The sequence below is a fragment of the Pipistrellus hanaki genome (genome assembly GCF_964339955.1).
Source record: "Pipistrellus hanaki genome assembly, chromosome: 1".
Lineage (NCBI taxonomy): Eukaryota > Metazoa > Chordata > Mammalia > Chiroptera > Vespertilionidae > Pipistrellus > Pipistrellus hanaki.
In genome coordinates this window covers 111,912,433-111,926,897 of record NC_140503.1, presented here as the reverse complement: position 1 = coordinate 111,926,897, position 14,465 = coordinate 111,912,433, and the positions used below count along the sequence as shown (strand labels likewise).

Here is a 14,465-nt window from a genome sequence, read left to right as displayed (position 1 = left end):
GACACACCTCCTTCCACGGCTCCGGTCCGGAGACGTTCACTACGTTCGCTGGGTTCGCATTGTTCTCACCGCCTTTTCCCGGAGACCTCGGCCTGGCCGTAACACCTGACGTGGACTACATGACCCAGCATGCACCACCGCAGGTGGATTTCCGGGTCAAAAGGTCCGCGCTGGGGACATCACCATGGAAGCGGTGGGTTTGGTCACGTGGCGCCCCTGGTTACGCCCGGTGGTAGCTGTGGGGTCTGGGGCTTTGACGGGGGCCATTTTGCCGAGGGCTTCCGGAGTTGGGGGTGGCCTGGAAGCTGACTGAAGCTGTTTTTCTCCTCGGCAGCTCGGGGCTTGGACGGGAACGAGAAGGCTGGGCTCCATCAAACCCTTCGGAGACGATGGTTTCCTCCAGCCTCTGCCACCTAACGACCCACCATGGCAGCTGCGCCCTCCGCGCTGCTCCTGCTGCTTCCTCTCCCAGCCAGGTGTTCCTATCGCCGCGAGAGCCACAGCCGTCCTTCCGCCCCAGACACTGATGAAAGTCGAGGTGCGGGCACCATGAGAGGCGAGAAAAACTGCTGCCGTGGAGCTGCGGGAGATCACGGTTCCTGCCCCTCCACACCTTCGCCTCTGGCCTCGACCTTCCTGATGCCCGCGGAGGCTATCTCCAGCAGTTGGTCCGGGTCCGGGGGCGGCTTGTCAGGAGGGGATGAAGAGGAGACTCGGCTCCTTCAGCTCCTGCGGAGCGCGCCGGATCCTTCCGAGGCCTTCCAGGCTTTGCAGGCTGTGTTGCCGCGGCGCGGCGGGCGCCTGGGCTTCCCCCGACGGAAGGAAGCGTTGTATCGAGCCCTGGGCCGAGTGCTTGTGGAAGGAGGTAGAGACGAGAAGCGACTCTGCTTACAGCTCCTCCTGGACGTTCTTCGAGGCCAGGGGGAGGCAGGCCAGTTGGAAGAGGCCTTCAGCTTAGCACTTCTGCCTCAACTGGTTGTCTCTTTACGAGAAGAGAATCCAGCCCTGCGGAAAGATGCGCTGCAGATCCTACACATATGTCTGAAACGCAGTTCTGGACAGGTGCTGAGAGCGCTTATACAGCAGGGACTGGAAAGTACCGATGCTCGGCTCAGAGCTTCCACAGCACTGCTGTTCCCTATCCTGCTTACTCCTGAGGATTTGTTGCTCGGCCTAGATCTTACCGAAGTGATAATATCCTTAGCCCGAAAGCTTGGTGATCAGGAGATAGAAGAAGAATCTGAGACAGCTTTTTCTGCACTTCAACAAATTGGGGAGCGACTTGGCCAAGAGAAGTTTCAATCCTATATCTCTCGCCTGCCATCGGCCCTGAGGAGACACTACAATCGCCGCCTGGAGTCCCAGTTTGGCAGTCAGATTCCTTATTATTTGGAACTTGAAGCTTCTGGATTTCCCGAAGACCCTCTTCCTTGTGCAGTGACCGTTTCCAACAGCAATCTTAAATTTGGGATTATTCCTCAGGAGCTGCATTCAAGATTGTTAGATCAGGAAGACTATAAGAACCGGACTCAGGCTGTTGAGGAACTAAAACAGGTGATGGGACGATTTAATCCTAGTTCTAACCCTCATTCAAGCCTTGTCAGTTTTATTAGCTTGCTGTATACTTTGTTAGACGATTCTAACTTCAGAGTGGTCCATGGCACACTTCAGGTTCTGCATTTACTGGTTATTCGCCTTGGAGAGCAGGTACAGCACTTCTTGGGACCAGTTATAGCAGCTTCTGTCAAAGTGCTGGCAGACAACAAGTTGGTGATCAAGCAAGAATACATGAAAATCTTCCTCAAGCTCATGAAGGAAGTAGGTCCTCAACAGGTGCTTTGTTTACTCCTGGAACATCTCAAACATAAGCATTCCAGAGTTCGAGAGGAGGTAGTGAACATTTGCATTTGCTCCCTCTTGACTTATCCCAGTGAAGATTTTGACTTGCCCAAATTGTCATTTGATCTTGCCCCAGCTCTTGTAGATAGCAAACGCAGAGTTCGACAAGCAGCTCTGGAAGCCTTCGCTGTGTTGGCATCATCAATGGGCTCAGGTAAAACCAGCATCCTTTTCAAAGCTGTGGATACTGTTGAACTACAAGATAATGGAGATGGGGTGCTGAATGCTGTGCAGGCCAGATTGGCTAGAAAAACCCTCCCACGGTTAACGGAACAGGGATTTGTGGAGTACGCCACGCTCATGCCATCATCTGCCCAGGGTAGGTCAAGCCATTTGGCACACGGAGCAGATACAGATTGGCTTTTGACTGGTAACAGAACTCAGAGTGCATACTGTCACTGTGGTGACCACACAAGGGATAGCATGCAAATTTATGGATCTTACAGTCCAACTATCTGTACCCGGAGGGTATTAAGTGCAGGAAAAGGAAAAAATAAATTACCTTGGGAAAGTGAGCAGCCTGGAGTCATGGGAGAAAACCAGACCTCCAATCTGAAGGATACAGAACAGGTATGCATCCCTAATTTCCTTGTATTGATACTAAAATAATTTAAAATGAAAGTATGCCTGTAATAATTTAAGGGTTATGCTGCTTTAGAGTTGTTATGCTTCATTTTTAAATTAATTTGAATGCTGATGTGGGTATCTATCATAATGGTAGGTCACATAGGAGTGTTTAATAGGCTTTTTGTTTGATGGATTTGATTAAATTCTAGGCACTATGTGATGTAGACAATAGCTGGATTTCAGTTTTAACCTGTCACTTTGGCTTATCAGTGATCTCATTCAAACAACAAGCACTGATTATCTACAGTAGTAAGTACCAATTAAAGAGCTAAGTTCTCGGAATGAAAATGAGACCAACTCCACAAAGTCAGACCTGTAAACAGGCAGTTACAAATTTGTTAAGTGCTAAAATAGAAATAGTCTTGTGGGAATACTGAAAACAGGAAAAATAATTTCACTAGAAAAGTCAAAAACACCTTTGGAGAAGATGTGACATCTGAATTGAAATTCTCCCCCACGTCCCTCCCAGTTTTTATTTTGAAAATTTCAAATCTACAGATAGCTTAATAGTACAATGGATATTGTACTATTAAGCTATCTGTATACTTCATCTATATATACACCATTTGTTATCCTTTTGCCATATTTGCCAAACCAATTGAAATTGCAGATATCTTAACATTTTACTCCTAAATATTTCTACATATATCTCCTAAGAATGACATTCTTCTTTGTAACCAATCATACCATTATTACTCCTCAGAATAGAAATAGTAATTCAGTGATATCTAACAGATAGCCTGTATTTAAATTTCTCAAGTCGTCCCCAAAATGCGTTTCATAGTATTTGTTTTACTTTTGTCACTCAGGATCCAATCAAGGTAATATGGTTAATATATATCTCTTATCTAGAATATGCTCACCTATTTGTTTCTTTATTCATGACATTGAGTTTATTTGAAGAGTTTGGGGTAGTGTTTTGTAGAATTTCCCATATTCTTAATATATCTGATTGTTTCCTTATGAGTACATTAAACATAAACAGCAGAAATACTCCATAGGAGAGATGTTGTGAACTTAACATTACATCACACCACAGGGCATATAATACTAGGTTGGCCCACTATTGGTGATGCTAAATTTTATCATTTGCTTAAGGTGGTGATAGCCCCATCACACCATTGTAGAGGTTTATTTTCCTCTTTATAATTAGCACATGATTTGTATGCTATTTTGTGATCCTATTAATACCTCAACAACCTTTCACCCACTGTTCTTAGCATTTCTAAATGATCCTTACCTGTATCACTTAGTACATTAGGGGCTACAAAAAAGGGATAACTCTTTTAAGAATTCTAGTATTTCTCCTATATTTGTTACCTGGCATTCTTTTTAACTGTATATGTAAATAATTACATCAGTATTCCTTTTGATGCTAAAATTGTCTTAAAGATTTGACCAGTGGTTGGCTTCTATATCTTTGACATGGCTCTTTTTTTTTTTTTTTTAATTGATTTTTCACAGAGAGGAAGAGAGAAGGATAGAGAGTTAGAAACATCGATGAGAGAGAATCATCGATCAGCTGCCTCTTGCACACCCCCTACTGGGGATGTGCCCGCAACCAAGGTACATTTCCTTGACCTGAATCGAACCCAGGACCTTTCAGTCTGCAGGCCGACGCTCTATCCACTGAGCCAAACCCGTGGCTCTTTTAGTTTGTGAACACTTCCTTAACTTAAACATAACATGATGCCCAGGCTTACTTCACACTTTTGTTGCTCCAGACATGGAATCAACCTTTTTTTTCTTTTTTTTTTTTCTTCAAGTGTTCTAGAATTGCTTTTTTAGTGAAGAATGGAATTTAAAAGCCAAAGTTTGAGTATAGATGTACTCATTACTATTGCCTACTATTGCAAATTGACCTTTTCACCTGCTAGAACCAGAGAGGACCTTTTTTTTCTTTCTTCTTCTTTTTCTTTTTTTTTTTTTTTTAAATGAATTCATGCTAATACCTTCAAATTCAGTACTATAGGATACTTCCTCATCTAATTTTAGTCCTTTTGTATCTCTCACAATAAATTCTGGTTCCCAACACTTGTCATATTTATTCATATGCTGAATCCTACAATACACAAAAAATAATTACTATACCAGTAACACAACAACTAACTACCTATTAAATAAAGTTCAAGATTTCTTTGCAGTATTTTTTCTGCTTAGAAATATCCCACAATTAGAATTCTGTGTTCAAACTTTTCTTAAATTGTTTTCTGAGTGATTATGACCCAAATACGTAGTGTGATAGAAGATGAATAAGGATTTCGCCAAGTGTGCTTGGGTCCTGGTGAATTTCAGAACAAAAGAATGTATATTCAGAGATACTGAGTTATGAAAAGACTTAGCAAATTAAGAAATGGTGAGTTTCTGCGTAGCTGAATAAGGCATTTCAGTGGGAGTAGCCGAAGATGATAGTAGAATGTAGGCAGGGGCAGAGTATGGAAATCATTTTTGCAAATAAGGAATTCATACTTTTTGTGTTTTGACCTCAGAGTGATTAAGATGAACTAAGTGTTCTCTTTCATTCCTTCCAGTTCCAAAATTCATAGTTTTTAAAAATGATTTTTAGATTTGCATAATGTAGTTATACGGTTATACTTATGTATTATAAACATTACTTGGCAGTGGATGTTTTTCTGTAAGCATTGACAGTAACACTGCTTGATATGCTTCAAGTCTGAAATTTTAAGGTATTAAGATTATGGTCCTGGCCAAAGCACCAAGAATCTGAAAATAAGTGTCTTTCTGGGATTTCAGTGTAGACATTTGTTGCTTTTGAAAGATTTTGGTGAAGTTAAAACTTATCCAAGAAGTTATACTTACTCAGAAATGATCTATAAAAGAACTACATTGGAAATTATCTTAATAGAGGACAGGGGTTAAATTTTAAAATATTTTTATATGTGTAGTTTTTATAGTAAACAATTTTTAGAGCAGTTTTAGTTTCACAGTAAAATTGAACAGAAAGTACAGAGATTTCTCATATACTCCTGCCCCACACATGCACAACTTCCCACACTACTACATCAAACTCTGCAGGGGTATGTTTGTTACAATTGATGAACCTACACTGACACATCATTATTACCCAAAGTCCATAGCTTTACTTTAGGGTTTACTCATGATGCTGTATATTCTGTGGATTTGGACACATAGATCCATGTCCATATCTACCATTGTAGTATACAGAATAGTTTCATTGCCATAAAAATCTTCTGTGTTCTATCTATTTACTCCTTCCTCATTCCCTCTCTAACTCCTAGCAACCACTGATCTTTTTACTCCATAGTTTGCTTTTTCCAGAATGTCATGGCCTCTGGTCTAATTTGTACTGGTTCTTACCCAGCTCTGCCTTAATATTTACAATCTACTGTTAACCTGTTACAGTAAGTTCTTGATTTTGCAGACCTTGATTTAGCAAACTTCGGATTTAATGGTCAAAATTTCCGGCCTGTATGTTGTATGTGAAAAGTTAATACCTGTTAATTTAAAAATGCTTTTAACCAAGATTTACTTATAATTAAGTTAACAGGTTATTTCTTTTGTTATTAATTCACTGTTATTTTAACAAATAGTCCATATATTGGAAAAAACACTGTAGTAATTTTACCCACATAAATAAATATTACATATCTACAATTATAGTCTACATATATAAATCTAAGAGGCACCACTCCTAAACAATGTTCAGGGAATAATTAGCATGTGATCACACTATATCTCAGATGGTAATTGATTCTGTTGTTGTATGGTGTGACTTTGTGCAGCAGTTTTGTGGTGTTTTTTTTTGTTTTTGTTTTTGTTTTTAAATATATTTTTACTGATATCAGAGAGGAAGGGAGAGAGAGAAACATCAGTAATGAGAGAGAATCCTTTATCGGCCGCCTTCTGCATGACCCTCTGCAACCAACCTGGGCATGTTCCCTGACTGGAATTGAACCTTGATCTCCTGGGTCATAGGTTGACACTCAACCTCTGAATCACACCGGCAGGGCTGTGCAGCAGTTTGTTTGTTTTTAAATGTATTTTTATTGATTTCAGAGAGGAGGGGAGAGGGAAAGAGAAAGAGAAACATCAACAATGAGAGAGAACCATTGATTGCCTGCTTCCTGCACGCTCCCTACTGGCGATCGAGCCAGCAACCCAGGCATGTGATGACCAGAATTGAATCCGGAACCTTTCAATCTGCAGGTCGACACTCTATCCTCTGAGCCAAACTAGCCAGGGCTGTGCAGCAGTTTTAACCTGAGCCAGCCACAGGTATTCCAACATGTGTTAGGCCATGACCCAGCTGTGTACATTTGTTTACTGGAGGTGACTGGCGATGCACACATTTATTATTATTAATCTCTTCAGTATAAATCTAAAATTACTGTAATACATATAGAAAACTTTTCTGTGAAATTAAGCTTTTCATAAATACTTAACTTTAATTATACAACTGTGTCTACATAAGTAAAAATAGGTAAATTAACTAATTTGTCAACTTTTTAACATATACATTTGGAAAACCTACTTTATGGGACACTCCCTCCTTGCCAGTATTTCTGTCTTGTCCATATGTAGCACCATTGGTTAGTGACATTAAATAGCAAAGCTTCCAAAAAACTCAAGAATGTTTCAGTTACAAATTTCTATAAATCATTTTGAAGATAGACTAGTTTGGAATTTAGCCTCTAATTTTGACAGTGATTTAAGACTAGGGTTTATTTTTTGTTTGTTTGTTTGTTTTGTTTTAAAGCAATGTTTTAGAAAAATTAATCTCAACACGAGCAATGTGTAAGTTTTGTGTGTGTGTGTGTTCGTTTTTTGTTTTTGTTTTTTCCCCCAGAGAAGCTAGAGACTTAGACACTTAGAGACTAAGGACACTTAGAAGATCAGTTAGCCTTACACTTATTGGACTACTTTAGGTGTGAAGATTCACCTGGTAAGAAAATCATTAATGTAAGAGGTATTTTGAAGGATTCTATCACTAAGAGTTGAAGAGAAGGAGAGAAAGGGGGGAAACTCTAAAATTTGAATGAGATGACAAAAATGCATAATAGACCTGTGAATATACATAGAAAGGTACAAAAGAAGAGGAAATTAATTTGGGGGAAATATTCCAGTTGAGTTTAAAGACTATACTATTCAAGAAAAAAGAAAAGAATTGGAGATGTAAATCTTGGAAGTCATCTACTGAGAAGTAATTACTGAATGGTCTTTCTATTGAAGGGCATGTAGGAGCAAGAGCATAGTGCTTAAGACTCAATCTCGACATTCAGCCCCATTTAGTGAATAGCAATAGGGGACAGAACCAAACAAGGCAAAGAGAAAGGATGCCTAAGAGTTAGAAGAGAACCAAGAAACAGCAAAGTTTTAGAAGTGAAGTAGAGTTTCAGGACGTATATCAGTACTGTTATATGTAGGATAGATTAGGGAGAATAAAAACTGAAAAGCATGATTTGTTCTTAAATATTCAGCCTGCCTACTTGTAGGATAATTTTTATGGTAATTTTTTCTTTATTAAATTCCTCTAATAATTTTTTTTAAAAATCTTTATTGTTCAGATTATTACAGTTGTTCCTCTTTTTTTGCCCAATAGCTCCCCTCCACCTGGTCCCCTCCCCCACCTCATGGCCTTATCCCCCCCACCCCCATTGTCCTCATTCATGATTTTTAAAAAATATATTTTATTGATTTTTTTAAAGAGAGAAAGGGAGAGGGATAGAGGGTTAAAAACATAGATGAGAGAAAAACATCAATCAGCTGCCTCCTGCACGCCCCCTACTGGGGATGTACCCGCAACCAAGGTACATGCCCTTGACCGGAATTGAACCTGGGACCTTTAAAATCTGCTGGCTGATGTTCTATCCACTGAGCCAACCTGGTTTTAGTCATAGATGTATGATTTTTGTCCAGTCTCTTCCTGCACCCCCCACATCCCTTTCCCCCTGAGAATTGCCAGTCCACTCCCTTTCTGTACCCCTGATTTGATTTTATTCACCAGGTTTTTTTGTTCATCAGATGTTCCATTTACTTGATTTTTTAGATTCACTTGTTGATAGATATGTATTTGTTGTTCATAATTTTTATCTTTACTTTTTTCTTCATCTTTTTAAAGAATATTTTTCAGCATTTCATATAATACTGGTTTGGTGGTGATGAACTCCTTTTGCTTTTTCTTATCTCTGAAGCTCTTTATTGGACCTTCAATTCTGAATTATAGTTTTGCTGGGTAGAGTAATCTTGGTTATAGGTTCTTGCTATTCACCACCTGGAATATTTATTGCCACTCCTGTCTGGCCTGCATAGTTTCTGTTGAGTTGTATGGATGCTCCGTTGTAGGTAACTGTTTTTCCCTTGCTGCTTTTAATATTCTCTCTTTGTCTTTTGCTCTTGGCATTTTAATTATGATGTGTCTTGGTGTAGTCCTCTTTGGATTCCTTTTTTTTTGAGTTCTGTGTGCTTCCTGGACTTGTAACTCTTATATCTTTCACCAGGTGGGGGAAGTTTTCAGTCATTATTTCTTCAAATATGTTTTGAGTATCTTGCTCTCGCTCTTCTTCTGGCACCTCTATAATTCGAATGTTGGTACATTTGAAGTGGTCCCAGAGGCTTCTTACACTATCTTCATATTTTTGGATTCTTTTTTCTTTTTTCTTTCCTAGTTGAGTGTTCTTTGCATCTTTCTATTTCAAATCTTTGACTTGATTTTTGTGATTCTCTAGTCTGCTGTTGGATCTCTATATGTTATTCTTTATTTCAGTCAGTTTATGCTTAATTTCTAGATGGTCCTCTTTCATATCCTCGATGTCTCGCTAAATTTATCGGCGGTTTTTAGAAAATTCTTTAAAAACCTTATAACTATGGTTTTGAACTCTATATCCAGTCATTTGCTTTCCTCCATTTCTTCATTTGTGATCTGTTTTTTTTGTCTCCATATTTTGGCTGCTTCCCTGTATTGATAGAGTGGTTTTGTGTGCTAGGTGTCTTATACGGCCCAGTGGCTCAGCCTCCCCAGTTACCTGAGATGGACACTCTTGGTGCACACCTTTGTGGAGTGTGTGCACAGCCTTGTTGTAGTTAAGTCTTGATTGTTGTTGGTATCACTGAAAGGACTTGTCCTCCAGGCCAGTTGACTGTGAGGATTAGCTGTGTCTATGATGGGAGAACTTCTGTGCTGGAGATACCCTTTTGGGGCAAGACTTGCTTCAGTGGGGCTTTGGTGCTCACTGAGTCTGTCCCTTGAGTGTGTCCCTTATGGATCTGAGGAGTTGTAATCTGGATAGTCCTACTCTGACCCCTGGGTACACTGGTTCTTGAATCTCTAAGGAGATGCTAATTTAGCCTCTGCCTGAGGCCACCCAGCAGGAGCTACAGAGAGATCTACAGATTCCTCTTCTTTGTTTGGAGTTTGGAGGTGCCCATATAAGGCCCAGCTGTGAAGCAGTACAAGCTGCTGTGAGGCCTTGGGCCTTCTTTTGGATGTTCTGGGCCTCTCAGATTCAGCTGCAGTTTGTTAGGTAATATTAGATTGCAAAGGACCATTTATATGCAAAAGCTTCTGTGCACAGCTTGGATGGGGCAGAGTCTCAGGGCAGAGCATATAGTAATGGCTTCCCGTCAGCCCTGCCCTAAGAGGCCCCTAGATCACAATGACCCTTGGTAGTCCCTGCAAGCACCCCTGAGAGAAAGCCACCCTCGAGTTCCGCCCGCTGCCAGACAGTCCACTTTCTCCCCGTGTGAATCTGGGTCCCTAGAGTCTCCCCTGGAACTGGAGTTCAGAGCAGTCGGGAGCTTGTATCTCTCTCCCAACTGAAAAACCCAAGCACGTACTCAATTGCCAGCCCTTTCCAAGCGCATATCTCTGCACCTCTGTACTTTACTTCCGCAGCTCCTCTGAGTCTCAGTGTGCTTTTCTCTTTCCTTCTAGTTGTAGAGTTTTTACTCAGGCAGCCTTCCTGTGGTTCTGGATGATGTCCCATTTTGTCTTTTAGTTGTCATTTTGAAGCGTTTGTATGCGGCAGCAAGTTCAGGTGTTTACCTATGGAGCCACCTTGTTTCTCTTCTCTAATAATTCTTTTAACTGTAAAAATGTCATATGTTATCATTATAGAAAACTTGGAAAATATTTTTATAATATATATTTTTATTGATTTTTTTACAGAGAGGATGAGAGAGGGATAGAGAGTTAAAAACATCGATGAGAGAGAATCATCAATCAGCTGCCTCTTGCACACCTCCTACTGGGGATGTGCCCGCAACCAAGGTACATGCCCTTGACCGGAATCAAACCTGGGACCTTTCAGTCCACAGGCCGATGCTCTATCCACTGAGCCAAACCGGTTTTGGTAGGAAAATATTTTTTAAAAACAACAAGAAATTTAAATTTTTAGCAATCTCATTACTCAGAGAGTTCTGCAGTAAATTTTTTTGCTTCAAGTGTAGGTTTTTATGAGTGTATAATGGCTTAGTGGGGTCAAGTAATCAGGCATAACTTGCTAGCTACCATATGAGCTACATTTTTCCTTACAGATTTCACTATAAAATTGTAAGAGTCATAGTAGTCAGTAACCTAGACTGAAAAATAAGAAGCATATTTGCTTCAGGATAGAGGATTTGATTATTGCAAGATTGTTGGGACATGGAAAAGAGTATTTTTGGAAGAATATTTTTGATAAAGACCAAACTTAAAAGTTTATAAGGTGAGTTGATAAGGAAATATAGACAGTAAGCATTTACTTAACATCTTGTTTATTATCCACTATGTGCAAAGCCAAGTACAAGCTTGGAGACTACTCTCTAAAGCACTTAGTATTTTTTCCTCTTTTAATTCCGGCCAAGGACACATGCCTGGGTTGTGAGCTCAATCCCTAGTACAGGTCTTGCAGGAGGCAGCCAGTCATTGATTCTCTCTCATCATTGATATTTTTATCTCTCCTTCTCCCTTCCTCTCTGAAATCAATAAAGAAATATATATATATTTTTTAAAAACTAGCCAAGGTTTTAAAAACAAGTTTTTAAAAAATTGGACTTTCTGAATAAGAAAAAAACCTTAGTTTTAAAGTTTGTCAAAATCACGATCAACTCCTGCCCTGGCTGGATGACTTAGTTGGTTAGAGCATCATCCCAGTACTCCAGGGTCAAGGCACATACATAAGTCAACCAGTGAATGCGTAGATGAGTGGAACAGCAAATTGATATTTCTTTCTCACACTTGCTCTCTCTGTCCTTTCCTCTCTTTCTCACTCCAATAAGTAAAAAAAAAAAAAAAATTATTAAATCATGATAAACTCTAAAAGGATACCTAATATCAGCATAGTTGTTGGGTTGTTTCAAATAATTAGTCATTAATTTTCCTTTTAAAATTTTATTGTGTTGTCTGAAGAATTTGAAAAACTGTTATTTGTAATGCTTGTCAAAATTATGAACAATAGCCGAAACCGGTTTGGCTTAGTGGTAGAGCGTCGGTCTGCGGACTGTGGGGTCCCAGGTTCTATTCTGGTCAAGGGCATGTACATTGGTTGTGGGCGCATTCCCAGCAGGGGGTATGCAAGAGGCAGCTGGTCGATGTTTCTCTCTCATTGACGTTTCTGGCTCTCTATCCCTCTCCTCTCTCTAAAAAAATCAATAAAAAAAAATAATTATGAACAATAAAAAATCATATCTATTCTTAGTATAAATGATATATTTTAAAAATTTTAAACAATTTTTAGATAAAAAAATCTTAAAAGTATATTAAATAAAACAACTTTTTATAAAATATGTTTTTATTGATTTTAGAGAAGAAGGAAGAGGGAGAGAGAAGCATCACTCCATTGCCTCCCACATTTGCTCTGAGAAGGATCAAACCTGAAAACTGGGTATGTGCCCTGACCTGGAATCAAACCTGCCACCTTTTGAGACAGGTGATGACACTCAGCCAATGGAGCCACACAGGCCAGGGCTGATTTTACCATCTTTAAAAAGCTATAACAGCCCTCGCTGGTGTGGCTCCTTATTTAAGCATTATCACATGTGTCGCCAGTTTGACTCCTGGTCAGGTCATACATCTGGGTTGTGAGCTTGATCCCCAATAATGTAGGAGACAGCTAATTGATGTTTCTCATATCGATGTTTCTTTCTCTCACTCTCCTTTCCTGAACCAATTAAAATTAAATTTTTTTTAGATAAAATAAAAAGCTATAACAATTTCCTTGATAAATGGAGAAAACATTAATTATTTTGTATACATATTTTTATTTCCCTATAATTTTATTTTACCTAGGTAGTATTAGTTACAATAGAATTATTAAATACAACCTTACCCAAAGAAACCAACTGTTGTTTTCATGCAGACACAGAAAAAACTAAGTCATGTAACCAAGAACTATTTTTTCATTTTCTTCATCAATACACATTTCATATTATTTTTATAATTATTTCAAATGGCAAAATAAACATAATTAATATTAAAATCATTCAAAGGCACTTATATAACCTGTTTGTTTAATGGTTATTCTACAATGTATAAGACACAAAAATATATTAAAAACATCTAGTGACCAGTGATTTGCATTTTTCTTAATTAGAAATTGTTCAAGGGCTAAAGATTTTTCATTTTGTTTTATACTAATGGCCCCGTACACGAATTTGTGCATCAGTGGGGTCCAGCCAGCCTACCCCAATGGGGGCCCATCAGGGTGTTGTGGACAGAGCTGGCCGGGGGGGGGTAGGGGGTAGGGGATGAGACTGATTGGGGCCCAGATTAGGCTGGTTGGTTGCCACAGTGCATGTCATAGCCACTGGTCATTCTAGTTGTTCTGCTATTAAGGTCGCTGGCTTTTATATATATATCATATCATACACACACACACACACACTAGAGGCCCATTGCACAAAATTCATGAGGAGGGGATCCCTCAACCCAGCCTGCACTCTCTCCAATCTGGGACCCCTACACCTTTTTCTTATCTAGCTAACCTCTTCACAATAAAAAAAAAATTGACTGAAATACCACCTATTCTATGTAATGCTCTTTGAACAAATCTCTTTACAATCTATTAAGTATTTTCATAGTATACCATTCTTTTTCTTTAGCAGCAACTTAGAGTGGATGCAGTCTGCTTCTCATTCTTGCCTCTGAATTCTTTCTTGTTTCTCTTGTAATAGTGAAGCTTATCCAATTTACATTTGCCCTTCAAGGGCTTATATTTGGTTCAGTTTTTAGTTGGCTCCCTGCTTTTTTTTTTTAAATCAATATATTTGGGTTGTGATAGTAAAACTTGTAATCAAGCCTGTAGGTCTCCCTATCTGAATATTTCTATAATACCTATCACTTTAGCATATCAGACCTTGTGTTCATTTATAGAAAATAATGATAATTGTCACCTGATCATTTGATCTTCTAGTAATATTTTATAGCAAGGTATATTCTAGTAATGTAACTATTACAAAACTGAGGCATACAGAAATAAATCACATTGAACAATAAAGAATATCTCAAATATCAAAGCATGGTACTCTTAAAACCTCCCTTGTTCTGTGCCTCAAATATCATAACATAGGACACAGTTCACATGGAACTCAGCTTCCTTTAAAATAGGAACGGAGGCCATACCCATGAAGCAGCTACTTCCACACATTTTTTTATTTATTTAATTCATAGCACATAACCTTTGTACTACTTGTTGGAAATCACTCTAGCAATTGCCTCTGTTCCTTTCTGTATTGTTGCCTTACATTCTGATATCATCACTACGCTTTTATCATACATTTGCACTAATAAGATTGTGAATTATTTAAGGGCAGAGATCATGACTTAAGCTTGAGTTTGTGTCATGGTGCTTAAATAAATACTCAAATGCCATCCAGCCCAAATGACTATGATGAGAGAGGCCCACTATTGCTGAAGACCTCTGATTTTTATTTAAGGGCCTCACTTGTTCTGTGCCTTTACAGAGGGATGAGTAGGGTCTGAG

The 14,465-nt window shown here is 39.2% G+C and overlaps 1 protein-coding gene across 6 annotated transcripts in view; it reads left to right on the top strand.

The window, feature by feature from the left end:
- Positions 1–199: 199 nt before the first annotated feature.
- Positions 200–14,465, top strand: part of TOGARAM1 (TOG array regulator of axonemal microtubules 1) — a 146,110-nt gene continuing 131,844 nt past the window's right edge. For all 6 annotated transcript variants that reach the window (XM_084884882.1, XM_084884881.1, XM_084884880.1 and 3 more), the window contains exon 1: positions 200–2,469. In XM_084884882.1, the coding sequence (XP_084741008.1) occupies positions 427–2,469 (2,043 nt within the window). In that variant the 5' untranslated portion in view covers positions 200–426. The remainder of the gene's footprint in view (positions 2,470–14,465) is intronic.